The sequence below is a fragment of the Adiantum capillus-veneris genome, chromosome 10, assembly GCF_014529385.1.
Source record: "Adiantum capillus-veneris isolate H3 chromosome 10, ASM1452938v2, whole genome shotgun sequence".
In the NCBI taxonomy this organism is placed as follows: Eukaryota; Viridiplantae; Streptophyta; class Polypodiopsida; order Polypodiales; family Pteridaceae; genus Adiantum; species Adiantum capillus-veneris.
The window spans coordinates 129643193-129658066 of record NC_140940.1 but is presented as its reverse complement, the minus strand read 5'-3'; the positions used below and the strand labels follow the sequence as shown (position 1 = coordinate 129658066).

The 14874-nt window shown below is 44.0% G+C and overlaps 1 protein-coding gene across 1 annotated transcript in view; it reads right to left on the bottom strand.

Moving 5' to 3' along the window:
• The window catches only part of LOC147449643 (uncharacterized), a 63505-nt gene extending 50418 nt beyond the window's left edge, over window positions 1-13087 (bottom strand). Inside the window, exons 1-2 of the mRNA XM_086521612.1 lie at window positions 12860-13087; window positions 12665-12766 (exon numbers count right to left, since the gene is read on the bottom strand). Coding sequence (XP_086377738.1) covers window positions 12665-12766; window positions 12860-13087 — 330 coding nt within the window. The remainder of the gene's footprint in view (window positions 1-12664; window positions 12767-12859) is intronic.
• Between the last annotated feature and the right edge of the window lie 1787 nt (window positions 13088-14874).

Sequence of the window (14874 nt, the reverse complement as noted above, 5' to 3'; positions counted from 1 at the left end):
GGTTGATGGTATGTCCTCATCTGGAATGTTAATTGGTGGAGCCTGGTCAAATCGAAGAAAATAAGGTTTAAGTCGCCAACCATTTACCCTAGTTTTATGAAGTTTTCCATCAGCCTCCATAAGCTGGTAGCTTCCATTGGCATACTTTTTCCTGACGATGAAAGAACCTTCCCATTGGAGTAGGAGTTTCTTATCCTTGCGCGTGTCAAAGCGATTGTCGTAGCGAAGCACCAACATTCCTTTCTTCAATTTTTTTTTCCGGAGATGCTCGTTAAAGCTAAGTCATCTATGCTCTCCTTGTGCTGCATAATAATTTATTGCTTCTTCTCTATCCAGCTGCAGTCTTTCCAAGTTGATGATGTGATCTCTCAAATGCATGTTGGGCTGTTGAAGCTGGCTTGCCATTACTCTGAGACTTTGTAGTTGCACTTCAATGGGCAAGATTGCTTCCTTACCAAATACTAGATGATACGGTGTGAATCCCAAGGATGTACGAAATGAAGTTCTGTAGGCCCATAAAGCTGGTAGTAGATACTTATCCCAGTCTCCAGGATGATTGTTTACCTTCTTGGTAATAATTTTAGAAACCATTCCATTTACCTTTTCAACTAGGCCATTACATTGAGGGTAATATGGTGAAGAGTGCCTCCTTGTAATGCCCAGTTTCTGCATTAATTCTCCTACCAAGTCTGCTCTGAAACCTGGCCCTCTATCAGAGATGATCTCTAAAGGTGTGCCAAACCTACATCATATGTGCTCGTAGATAAATTTAGCTACCTCTACCGCTGTGATTCTAGTGGTGGCTGTAGCCTCTGCCCATCTAGTCATGTAGTCGACCCCCATGATAATGTAGAATTTTCCTGAGTTGGCCCTAGGTAATGGCCTCAATACCCCATTTTTCAAATGGGCCATATGAGAGAATAGGTGTCTGTGGTTCAGGCATAAGTGACCTAGTGCCGGCCTTTTGGCACAACTTACACGTTTTGCACCAATGGTGTACATCACGGTTGAGGCTAGGCCATATGAAGCCTGCCTGCAAGATTTTCCTACTTGTTATGTCTAGGGAAAAGTGACCACCACAAACCCCGTCGTGACAACTAGCAATTACTCCCGTGATTTCCTGAGAGAGAGGGACCTTCCTGAGTATTTGGTCCTTACCCTTACAGTACAAACCATCATTGATGAGTCGATACCTTGTGGCCTTCCGCGTCAGCCATTGCTTCTGTCCCTTTGTTAAATCTGATGGGCATTCCCCTGTTTCCAAAAAATGCATGATGTTAGGCAAGGCATCGCTTCCTTGAAATAGAGGGAGCTTTAGTTTTATTGCTCCAACCACCACTTCCTGTAGTCTTTCACTTGCTAGGGCATCTGCTTCTTGGTTTTGAGCCCTTGGGATATGATGTATTTGAACTTCTTCAAACTTACCCAACAAGGTTTTTACACCACCTAAGTGAGTCCTTAAACTAGGATTCTTGCATGTCCATGCTCCATTTACTTGCCTTATCAGAAGTAGAGCATCCCTAAATACATTAAGGCATTGTACACCTTGCGAGATGCACCATTGTAGACCCTTGGTTAGTGCTGCATACTCAGCTTCATTGTTAGAATGTGAATCTAACAATTGGCCCAACGAAAGTACCTTTGTCCCTTTGTCATCAAAGACCACTATGCCTGCAGCTGATTTATCGGACGCTCGCTTGTAGGCTCCATCAAAGTAGAGAGAGTATGCTCCTTCTACCATCGGTGGTACTGAAGGTAATCGGAATTCTCCTTCCTTAGATTGCTTCTCCTTCCTTTCAAAGACCTGGTAGGTCATGAGTCCCCCCAAACTTGCCCTTGTCGTGCTTTCTACTTGTACCGTGTAGTCAAACTCTTGCAGACGAACTAGCCATTTAGTAATTCTAGCAGACACATCCATGTGTTGTACAACATAGGGAAATATTTCATCCGTGGTTAGAATCACAAATTGCTTAGGCATCAAATATGACCTAAACTTTGTAGTTGCAAATCTAAGAGCTAGGACTAAGTGTTCCACATGGGTGAAACCTTTCTCTCCTGCTGTCATCATTCGAGTAGAGAAGTAGATTGGCCTCATGAAAGATGTCGTCGTATCCTTTTGGAGTAGCACAGCCCCCAATGAGTCATCACCAACACTTGAGGTGACATAGAATTTTTCATCCCACTTAGGTGGTGAGATAGTTGGCAGAGTGGCTAAGACCTCCTTTACCTTGTTGTAGTGATGTTCGCTTTCCTCGTCTCAAGTGAAAGTTGTTCTTTGAGTGAGTTGTTGCAGTGGTAGAACAAGTTGTGATAGTAGATGTATGAATCTACTTAAGTACCTCACCTTCTGTAGAAAAGAGACCAGTTGACGTGCGGTCGTTGGTGAAGGTAGGGCTATGAGTGCGGACACCTTACTTGGGTCGGCGTTGATACCTTTTGTTGAAATTTCATGGCCTAGTAGAATGACTTTACTCTCCCCAATGTGACATTTATCCACATTTAATTGCCTGCCTAGGCTCTGCGACCTGGCCAAACCTTCAGTTACCTTTTCTAAATGTGAAATACGGGAGCTATATATACAAAAATCATCAATGCACACTCTTATGGATGTTCCAAAGAATGGTTGAAAAACATATGTGACATATCTTTGGAATGTGGCAGGTGCATTTGTGAGACCAAATGGCATAACCCTGTATGCAAAACAACCCCATGGCGTGATAAAAGTGGTTTTTAGCTGATCTTCCAAGGCTATGTATATTTGAAAGTATCCAGAATAACCATCACAGAGGGTATAGCATTCAAAACCCGCTACTTCATTCAGAATTTCATCCAAGAAAGGGAGAGGAAAGTGGACCTCTCTCTTTGTAGCTGCATTTAGTGGTTTGTAGTCAACACAGACCCTCCACTTACCATTCTTTTTAGGCGTCACCACTACGGGTGACACCCATTCTGAGTTTTCTACAGGATAGATGAATCCCGCCTCCAGTAGTTTCCTTACCTCGACCAAGAGTGCCTTTTCTTGTATGACCCCCAGTCGTCGTAGCTTTTGCACAACTGGTTTTACCCCTTCCTTCAGCTTAATATGATGTTCCACCACTGTAATGCCTCTGATTCTTTCATAGTTGTCAATGAGCAGGTTAGGAAATCCCATCAACATTTGCAAAAAACTATCTTTCTCCTCAAGTGTTAATTCCGTAGACAACATACCCTTCAACCTACTTCCTCTTAGGCCAAGTGATTTTCTCTCCTCTTCATTGGGTTGCCCTTTTGGTGATGGATCACCAGTTGTGCTTACCCTTTGTGGATCCTTCATAATGATACCCATCACATCGATGGAACTGTCACTTTCGTCGGTGGATGTGGTCTCCTCCTCAGAACTGGAAGATTCGCTAGTGGTTTCATCTGCCGATGTTTCCAGATTCATTTGCTTCTGCTTGCCAATCCTCATGTCGTAGTAGATTGTCTCCCCTTTCTTACCGGTCATGCGTAGAAGGCCAGTACCCCAGTCCTTTTTTGCCTTCATGGCCATCAACCATGGCCTTCCCAAAATTAGTGGATAGCCCTCCCCCTTAGTAGGTATTACAAAAACATCTACCTCTACCTCAGTGTTGAAAGCTTTGATTTTCACGGCACTTACCACACCCACACACTTTACTTTTGCGTTGTTTGCCATCTTTGCCTTGCATGGAGAAGGCCTGTCAAACTCGAGCCATAATCGAAGCATCATAGCTTCGCTCATTACACAGATTTGTGCACCTCCATCAATGTAGGTGTTTCCAAACCTCTTTCCTTTTATGTTTACGTCGACAATTGGAAGGATGTCATCCATGTTGCATCCCGAAATTGCTCCGGCTACCTTTGTTTTGGAGCGTCTTGTACTTACCATTTTAGACCATTGTCACCTTACTTTTGGTGCAAGATGTAGCAGTTGTGGCCATGTAATCTTCGGTCCTTGCTCTGCCATATCCAATGTTAGATCATAGGGCTTAGAAATTTCCCCTAGCTGGAAGTCGGTGATGCCCAATTTCTGTCGTGGCCTGGATGGCCTCTTGCTAGTTTCTCCTCTCATGCTTCTCTCATCATCTGATTGTGTAGCCTTCTCCCTCCTAGCTCTTTTCACAGTCATGGCTTCAAGTGGTTCTAAAAAGGTTACCTTCTCCTTACCCTTGTCCCTCTCCTTTGCTCTGGGTGGATCCACTACTACTACTTTTGCTCTCTCTTCTAGCCTTATGATGTTTACAGGGCGATCAGGTGGTGGGGCTGGTGGAAGAGGTGGAATGGATGCTTGTAGTGGTGTCTGGGGTGGACGTAGAATTTGTGTTGGTGGGGGTGGTTCTCGGGGTGGGGGTGTTCTTTCTCTAGGGGGTGACAGTTGGTTCCTTCTACCTCCTCTATTATAGTTTTGTCGTGGTTTGGGACAGTAGTACATACCGTGACCGTCTTCTCCGCAGTTGTAGCAATGATACTCCCTGTTTTTTCATCGTGCTCTTCCAGGGTCTTGATCTCTTTCTTGACTCCTCCCTTGCTGTATTAAGTGGACAGACAAATTCTGCAGTTGGTCAGTAACATGAGCCAACATATCTTGTTGGTCATCTCTTACCCCAAGAGCTGGTGGTGGTGGTATGGTGGTTGTTGTAGTTGCTGGTCAACGCGATGTTCCTGCTTCTGTTGACACGGTTTCTTTGGCTTTCATTCGCAGCTTCTTGTCCTTAAGGCGAGCAATCTCAACGGCTAACTTGTACGTAGCCGGGAATCTACCTTTCACCTTCTCCTTGAGAAGCGGCCATAAGCCATGCGTGAACCGATCTTTTTTTAGGAAATCGGGTGCGGCTTCCCCCCTTGCCAGTGACTCAACCCACCGTTCCCACAAATCCACAAATTTGGACTCATAGGTGGCATATTCTAAAAGACCCTCCTGCTTCAAGTCTCTCAACTTGTCCCACAACTTTTTTGAAGTGGTACCTCCCCCAAAGCGCCTCTTAAAAGCGGTTTTTAAGGGTTCCTAGTCATCCTTGGTTGCTTGTGGAAGTGCATTGTACCATGATCTAGCTTCTAGCTTCATGAGATGCTTAAAGATTCTAACCCGGGACTCATCCGTATCTTTGTTGCTCACTACACATGGTACTTCAAAGTCATCTAGGAAGTCTGTTACCAAATCCTCCCCCTTCTTTCCTTTAAATGTTGGAAATGCTATAACTTGCCATGATTACTGAGAGAGAGCTAGAAAGACACACTGCTTAACTTGCAAAAGTTTTTTTCTTCTTTACCAGAGGGACGTGTATACTCTCTTATTACTAGGACATAGATTAAAACTTTCAAACGGTACATTGCCTTGTACCAAAGGTAGGACAAATGGTTGATCCGATGCCAGAACGTCCAAAAACCGCTCCCCACCGACATGGTGTCAATGACGTGTTGGTAGTGAGCCTTCAAATCCAGTATTACCTTGATTGAGCGTACACGTGTTGGTATGTGTGATCTGTCTTGAGGTAGGTTGTACTGATTCATGTGAAGCTTAGAGGTGCTTAGTCACTGTCCAAGCTTGTGGGAGAGGGTGGTGTTCTTTCCTGAAACAAACTCAGCAGATCCCTAGTTTCTCTAGTGAGAGTGTGAGCCAATGCTTCCGTTATCTGTGCTGCAGCATAAGGTGCGACTTGAAAACTGACTGTGATAATTACCTCGGTGACTTGAGTTACCCGATTCTCAAAGTAGAATAGTGTTGATTCTCTATTGTGTAGAGCTCCTTCCATTTTGTTGTTGTGGGTTGGTTGTAGGTTGCGGACATGGTTTTGACCTTCTCCTTCTTCTTCTTGGCACTTGGCCTATGTATATCGACTGGGTTTGGCGTGTTGGTTGACTCTCCCACTGCAAACGATTACCGTTACCCTGGCACTCGAGCTTCAATGGAGATGCGGAGTTCGTCTCTAGTTGTGCTTGGAGCTCTTCTTCTTCTGTCGTCCAATTAGCAAATCCTGCTAGCCATTCATCCATTCACTATTGTTTAAGGGTTTTAGTCTTGTAAACTGAAGGGTTTCATGAAAAGATCCTCAGTGGGGCACCAAATGACGGGAGCAAAGCGAACCCCGAACCCGAACCCCGACGGCCTCTAAAACACCGGGGACCGAATGGCGCACTCGAGCCTGTCATGGTAAAAAGCAAACAGGTGGCACCACCTAGCTTCAGCAGCTAGGGCGCAAACAACACACCACCAAACAAAGTTTTCATCCAAGAGAGATGGATGCTTGGGAGTAATGATGAAGAGGAGAAAGGGAATGAGATATGTGAGAGAGAGAGGGAGTGAGAGAGAGGAGGAGAGAAGAGGAGAGAAGGAGAGAGAGAGAGAGAGAGAGTGTGAGGGAGGGGGTATAGCGGCTTAGTACTTAGGCACCACAAAAGGATGGCGAATCCGCACACCCTTCACACATACACAAGCTCACTCCAAAACACAAGACTAGGTGGCGATTCTGCACACCTCACATGGGCAAAACATTGCAAGAAAACATACTCACAAAACCTCAAGCTTTATTTAGAGAATAAGGCAATGAAATGGGGAGCATAGGGTAGGGGAATGAGAAGGGAGAGAGTGGTAGAGCACATGGCGGATAGGTGGGAGTTGATGGCGAAGACTCGCACGAGGATTATGGCCATCATCCTTCATTTAGTTGCCCTTCATCTTCCATAGCCAAGGGTGTAGAGGTCATGCTCAAGACAAGCATGGTGATTGCGGTGATGGTGATGGTGTGTGTGTACTGTGTGTGTGTGCACTAGGCACACACAGTGCATAGTGTGTTCTTTGGTGATGTTGTGTGTCTTTAGTGTGATGGTGACCCCTCTTTATATAGGGGAGGAGGGGGGAGAAATTCTAGAATTTAGAAATGAAGAAATCATTATCTACATAGGCCATGTGACTGTGGGCCCCACTTGTCTGGCTGTGTGTATATGTGCCAGAACAGCAGTCTCATGAGAGAGAGACTAAGAGAGAGAGATGGGTTGATGAAAAAAAGTGAGAGGTGACATGGAGAATAAAGTAATTACAAGAGGGGAGTGTGCTCAGAGGTGAATCTGTGTGTAGATGTGTGTGAACACAAGAAAAATTAGGTAACCACCGGGTGGGGATGGGTCTGTGGGCACCTTTTTTCAGTGAAACTGAGTGTGTGTGAGTGTGGGGGAGGTTATTTAGCTACAAGACAAGAGACATGGCGCCCTTTAGAGAGAGAGGGGGGTATTTGGGTCATGGGATATGATAGGAGAGAGAAAGAGGGGGTGGGGTATACTATTTTGGAAGATAGGGTAAGTTGCATGTGAGTTAGGGTGCATTATTGGTGAGTTATAATGCATTATTGGTGAGAGGTGGGGTAGCTTGAGGGGAGAGAGAAAGGAGAAAGGACAAGGGGAAGAGAGAGGGGTTGACCTTTTGAGTGGAGGAGAGGAAAAGGGACACCCGGCGGGGCAACAGTGAAGAAAAAGGAGGCAAGGTGGGGATGGGCTACCCCGCAGGCATGAGGTGGCCTATTTTACCTTTCTTATATATTTACATAATCATACTTTATTTTTTCTTACTTTTTCTAATGACTTTTATCACTCCCTCCATAAGAGGGGGTTTTCATGGGGTGGGGATGAGAGAAGAGGGGTATGGGAGCTTGGCTTGTGAAAAGCCCCCATCATTGCTTTCCTTCTCCACTATCATACACCACTGGTTGACCCTTCTTAAGAATCAAACGACCACTTCCCCATTTTTTATCTACATTCACAACAATGAGCCAAGGCCTCCCTAGGATGATGGGATAGCCCTCCCCCTTAGCTGGCATGACATACATATCCACTCGTGCATCTATGTTACATACAGAGACTTTTACATTTTCAATGATCCCCAAACACTTTACACCTGAGTTGTTGGCTAGCCTAGCTTGACAATTAGAGGACTTTGTAATTTCAAGCCCTAACCTGTTCATTGATTTTTCCATGCTCACACACATTTGAGATCCACCATCAACATATACATTAAACACCTTTTTACCCCTTATGTAATCATACACAATTGGTTCCACATCTTTTTGTAGCTTTGAGGCCACAACCTTAATGGCAAGATTTGCTTTCTTCTTTGGAATTCTTGTACTTACCAACTTTGGCCATTGCCTTCTTACTTTGGCTGATAGGTGTAGAAGTTGAGGCCATGAAATGTTTGGCTTTTGGGTTTGTAAATCCTCCAAGATATTGTAGGGCTCTAGCTCCTTTCCCAATGGGAAGTCGTTGATACCAATTTCCCTTCGCCTTGATCTTTTCTTCCTGCTACTTTCAGCTTCTTCCATCTTTGAATTCTTCTTCTTGTCCCTTCTGGCTGAGTTTGTTCCTTCACTTCTCATGTCTTCATCCTTATCATGTGCTCTTGTGCGTTTTTCTGCCGGCATAACATCAAAGTTTAGAGTATGCTCATCTATTACCTCTTCTAGCTCGATGATGTTGACTCCTCTTTCTTCCTCCTCATGTGGGACGGGAGGTATATTTGCTGGTTGTGGTGGTCGACGAAGGATTTGTGGTCCTTGAGCTAGTTCTTACTGCATAATGAGAGGAGGCAGTCTAGGGGGCTATATGTCTCCCGGAAGTCGCCTTGGATGTGGAAAATTGTACATTCCATGGACCATTTCATTGCAATTCCAAAATCGCAACACTTGAGCTTTTCTTTCTTGATTGCGATTCCCTTCTCTTGGTTGTCGTTGTTGAGGTAGGCTCTGTACTAGATTCAAAGTGAGGTTCTCAAGCTATTGAGTTAGCCTTTGTAAAACCTATTGTTGAGAGTTATCTCCTATTTGTGAAGATTGTGCAAGAGGGGTCCTAATTGGTGCTTCCATGGTTTGTGAAGACTCCCTCTCACTCACTTCATTCAAACCCCTTGCTCTATGTGCTTGGAAGTGTCGTTTTCTAAACTTGATGATGGCTACCTCACGTGCTGCTTCGAAGGTGGATGGGAATTTTAGCTCTACTTTAGCCTTTAAAAGTGGATACAAGCCAACCATCAATCTCTCTGTTTTTAGAAAGTTAGGTGTACCACCATGATTTTCTAATGTAGCCTCCCATCTACCCCATAGATTGACAAAGGCTGCTTCATAAGAGGGATAGTCTTCAAGTGATACCTGCTTATGTCCAATAAGACATTTCCATAGTCCTTCAGAAGTATCACCTTGCTCGAACTTGGAGAGGAAGTTGGCTCGCAGTCTCTCACAGTTGGACTTGATTTGGGGTTGCAAGGTCTCATACCATGCTTTAGCTTCTTCTTTTAGAACCAACGGGAAGGCTCGTAGCTTTACTTCCTCTTCATCTCTCCTGGATATGAGATGTTCCATCTCCAAGTTGTCAAGAAACTCTTGCTCATCTTCCCCACTTCTTGCATAAAACATGGGAAAAGAACTTGACATTTTGTTTAGACTTTTTGAAATTGTTTTTTTCAAGAAACTTTTCTCTTACGCGCCGCACAAGATTGTTGACACTATAAATCTGATTACATTAAAATGAAGATGTACACATCCATTGTTAATTCGTACTTTATCATAGGTAGAACAAATGGATTAATTGAAGCATTGATTTCATTCAGGCGAGTGGATCCAAACATCCTCCTTATGATAGATTGAAACCTAAACTTAGTTGCAATGATTATATGAATGGATTGCCGAGCAATAGGCCTAAAAGGTTCATTGTTCTGATCGTGATTCATGTGCTACTCCTCGTTGTTGGTTTGAAGACCTCGTTCCTTCATATTGCCCTTAAGCACCCCTTCACCACTCCTTGTTCCCGCCTTTAAAACAAAATGAACACGTGTGAACATCAAAAGAAGTTTCATAATTGATGATTGGAAGTATAATTGGATTGGGTGATGCCAGTATTTCTGTAAGTCTTTCTACACCAAATAAAAAACAATGCTTTGTTGGAAAAATACTTTTCTATCTATGTGAACATTTACTCTAATGTGTTGTGCAAAATGAAATGGATAGATGGGAACTCCATTGTTCATCACTAAAAATTTGAAGGTAACTTGGAACTATGTTCCTCCGTGGGAGGCACCACTTTATGAGGGCGAGCTTTTTGAAAATGGGGCCTCTAAACCCAAACCAATGGGCCTACCCTCACAAAACGTTCGTAAAGAGGTACGCACACTACTTGGGGCACCACCTTCTTTTGGGAGTGGAGAAGGAAACCAATCAAAATAACACTTTCACTCACCCACTCAAGCAACACACTTTGAAAACCCCTTTCTCTATATACACTTTGGACACTTGACACCATCAACGATTATGCAACCCAATGCCATGCATCAAATGAAATATGCAATATGTGGAATAGCATTCACCTTCTCCCCATTAAGAATACCCTTGATACATCCAAACTCCTCCTCTCTCAAGCACTCATCAAAAAATCATGCGCACAAGACTTGCCTCTCAAACACACAAGAGAATCACCTACATCGAACTAACACACTTTGCATAGAGAGCTCATCTCCATTTATGCAATGCCGTGACACAAATAAAATCACCATGAGAGGTAGCCACATGCATATGTAATGAAGCAAAAGAGAGTTGGAGTGAAATTTCTTTAGACCAATTGAATAAGTGTGGAGAAACAAACCAATGGTAAATTGAGAATAGAACACTTACTTGATTTCTTGCACACCTTTTAAGGGGACGACAGACACTGGCTAACCATCACGAATTGCGACACTTGAATGTTTTGCAGATGATTTAATGATCATTAACATAACCATGAGAGATATCATGATGTATTTACAAGTTATTGAGGTTCTACAAATGATTTATTGGGTTGATGGAGTAAGAGATTGTAGAATAGAAAGAGTGGAGGATAGAGTTGCACTTCCTCCAAAGAAGAGGGTTAGGAGGGAGGATGTGAAAGGGAAGAGTTGGGGTTTCTCTACTATTGATCAAGAACAAAATGAAGTTGAAAATATAGGTGTGTGTCCTTGAGTCTCTCCAAGGGGGGCTATTTATAGTTGTGTAGGAGTGGGATTATGCTACACTTAATTAGGGTGAGTGATTAGCCCTAATTAAGTGTCCTTTGACCACTCAATGAATATTGGACATAAAATAGACTATTTATTCACCAAAAATATCATTTAATACTGTGAAGACTACATAGGGGTGCATATTGTAGGTGGGCCCCACCATGAGGCCCTATGGGTGGCTCTTGCGGGGTATCTCAACTTGTCTGTCTTGGCATTGAAAAAGCATCTTTAGGTTGGTCCCATCACATGCAAGTGAACTTGAACACTCATTGCTCTTCTAGAAGATGAGTAGGGGAAAAATAAGATCTAACCCTCTTGATTTACTTGATTTACAGTTTCCTTTTGCTGCGAATCTGACAGACACTACAAGAGGTTGTGTGCTCTTGTGACGCTGTTAGCGACGGAAATACACTGGGTTTTTATAATCCCCAGCGTCGCTAAAACCGTCGCTAATAGCGTCGCTACGAGAGCGTCGCTATATGCGACGCTATAGGCGTCGCTATATAGAGACGCTCATAGCGACGGTCATAGCGACGGTTATAGCGACGTTTACACATAAGTCTATAGCGACGCTGTAGAGCCATAAATAGCGACGGTTATAGCCACGCCCGAGAGAAATTTTTTTTGGTGACAGGGCATTGAATGCCCTACCACCCATCAACCATATTGTACTTGATTCACTTTTAAAAAAAAGTGCAAGGGTAGATAATAGACCCAAAATAGTCACCCACAAGACGCATTGTTTGCAAAATTGACAATTGTACACATCATAGGCAAAATGAATTGATTGGCAAATGTAATAATGACAATTGTACAACATCATAGGCATAAACAATTGATTGGCAAAATGAACTGCGGTGACAAATGTAATAATATACATGGTTCAAAAAGACATATAAAATCCGTCTCATGATACATAAGCTATGAGAAACCCTAAACTAATGCTATCTAGCTACGGCTAAACTGACGTCATCTAGTCAGACGTCTCATCGCGTCCACTACAAGAGGTTGTGTGCTCTTGTGACGCTGTTAGCGACGGATATACACTGGGTTTTTATAACCCCCGGCGTCGCTAAAACCGTCGCTAATAGCGTCGCTATAGGCGTCGCTATATAGAGACGCTCATAGCCACGTTTACACAGAAGTCTATAGCGACACTCATAGCGACGCTACAGAGCCATAAATAGCGACGCCCAAGAAATTTTTTTTTTGGTGACAGGGCATTGAATGCCCTCCCACCCATCAACCATATTGTACTTGATTCACTTTTTAAAAAAAGTGCAAGGGTAGATAATAGACCCAAAATAGTCACCCACAAGACGCATTGTTTGCAAAATTGACAAGCGTAAAATTGACAATTGTACAACATCATAGGCATAAAGAATTGATTGGCAAAATGAACTGCGGTGACAAATGTAATAATATACATGGTTCAAAAAGACGTATAAAATCCGTCTCATGATACATAAGCTATGAGAAACCCTAAACTAATGCTCTAAACTGACCTCGTCTAGTCAGATGTCTCATCGCGTCCAAACGGCGTATCTGTCGGATACTGCAAAAAAAGACAATAAGACAACTTTCAGTAAGTATAAACATATAACGACATTTATAAAACAATACAAAAAATAGAAAAGAGTAAACCCTAATACTAACCATGCCGCCGCGAGAACTGAGAATGTCCATTAGGGCGTTTAAGCCCTTCCTGCCTACGTACTCGCGCTCGTACGGTGTGGGATCACGTCCTATCATCGACCACTGTCAAAACATACAAAGAATTCATTATGTTAGAATTGAAAAACCCATAAACCCTAAACTATCGAACATAAAGAGCAATGCGAAAACACTTACAAAATCGGCCTCAAATGATGCCCATCCGCCGCTCCCCAAGTGGTGCGAGCTCCCTGCCTCTACTCGCGCTCTGGCTGCATCCTTTTGTTGCTTCCACTTGTCGGGATTCTCGCGCGCTGCTTTCTTCGCATTCTTCCAATCTTCTTTGGCCAGCCAATCTGGCCTGTTCCACCCATGCTTGATTGATTTTTGCACTTCGGAACGCTTGTGTTTGTAGTATTTGCGCATTGGAATCTTCATCAGGTCTTCATTGAAGCGCTGATCCCGTGTTGAAACGGGAAACTCATCATGAAGTGTGCTGATGACTCTGGCTTTTAAATCACTTGGTACTTCACTCCATTTGTTTAGTATGTAGTGTCTAAACAGCTGAGAGCAAAGACCACGCATGCGCGAGATCACCTTCTTGACGTCATCATCCATGATGATGCCGCCGCTGAAGTCGATGGCGTAAGGCAAGACCTCTGGCCGATGACGCGTGAACCTGGGTGTCCCGGCAGGGGTCTCTAGCGGCGTGTCGATGGGGGTACGGACGTCAGGTGTCTCCACCGGCGTCTGGGCCCCGAATCGAGGAGTGTCGAGTGGGGTGGCTCCTGGCGGAGTAGGTAGAGGTGTGTAGCTGCTAGGAACAGGCAGCCGCGCAAAACCTGGCGTAGACGGCGATGCTGTGGCTGTTGTGGGGGCGAGCAAAGAAGGGGAGGGTAAAGATCCAGGGGAGGATAAAAGTGGTTTTTAGCTGATCTTCCAAGGCTATGCGTATTTGAAAGTATCCAGAATAACCATCACAGAGGGTATAGCATTCAAAACCCGCTACTTCATTCAGAATTTCATCCAAGAAAGGGAGAGGAAAGTGGTCTCTCTTTGTAGCTGCATTTAGTGGTTTGTAGTCAACACAGACCCTCCACTTACCATTCTTTTTAGGCGTCACCACTACGGGTGACACCCATTCTGAGTTTTCTACAGGATGGATGAATCCCGCCTCCAGCAGTTTCCTTACCTCGACCAAGAGTGCCTTTTATTGTATGACCCCCAGTCGTCGTAGCTTTTGCACAACTGGTTTTACCCCTTCCTTCAGCTTAATATGATGTTCCACCACTGTAATGCCTCTGATTCTTTCATAGTTGTCAATGAGCAGGTTAGGAAATCCCATCAACATTTGCAAAAAACTATCTTTCTCCTCAAGTGTTAATTCCGTAGACAACATACCCTTCAACCTACTTCCTCCTAGGCCAGGTGATTTTCTCTCCTCTTCATTGGGTTGCCCTTTTGGTGATGGATCACCAGTTGTGCTTACCCTTTGTGGATCCTTCATAATGATACCCATCACATCGATGGAACTGTCACTTTCATCGGTGGATGTGGTCTCCTCCTCAGAACTGGAAGATTCGCTAGTGGTTTCATCTGCCGATGTTTCCAGATTCATTTGCTTCTGCTTGCCAATCCTCATGTCGTAGTAGATTGTCTCCCCTTTCTTACCGGTCATGCGTAGAAGGCCAGTACCCCAGTCCTTTTTTGCCTTCATGGCCATCAACCATGGCCTTCCCAAAATTAGTGGATAGCCCTCCCCCTTAGTAGGTATTACAAAAACATCTACCTCTACCTCAGTGTTGAAAGCTTTGATTTTCACGGCACTTACCACACCCACACACTTTACTTTTGCGTTGTTTGCCATCTTTGCCTTGCATGGAGAAGGCCTGTCAACCTCGAGCCCTAATCGAAGCATCATAGCTTCGCTCATTACACATATTTGTGCACCTCCATCAATGTAGGTGTTTCCAACCCTCTTTCCATTTATGTTTACGTCGACAATTGGAAGGATGTCATCCATGTTGCATCCCGAAATTGCTCCAGCTACCTTTGTTTTGGAGCGTCTTGTACTTACCATTTTAGACCATTGTCACCTTACTTTTGGTGCAAGATGTAGCAGTTGTGGCCATCTAATCTTCGGTCCTTGCTCTGCCACATCCAATGTTAGATCATAGGGCTTAGAACTTTCCCCTAGCTGGAAGTCGGTGATG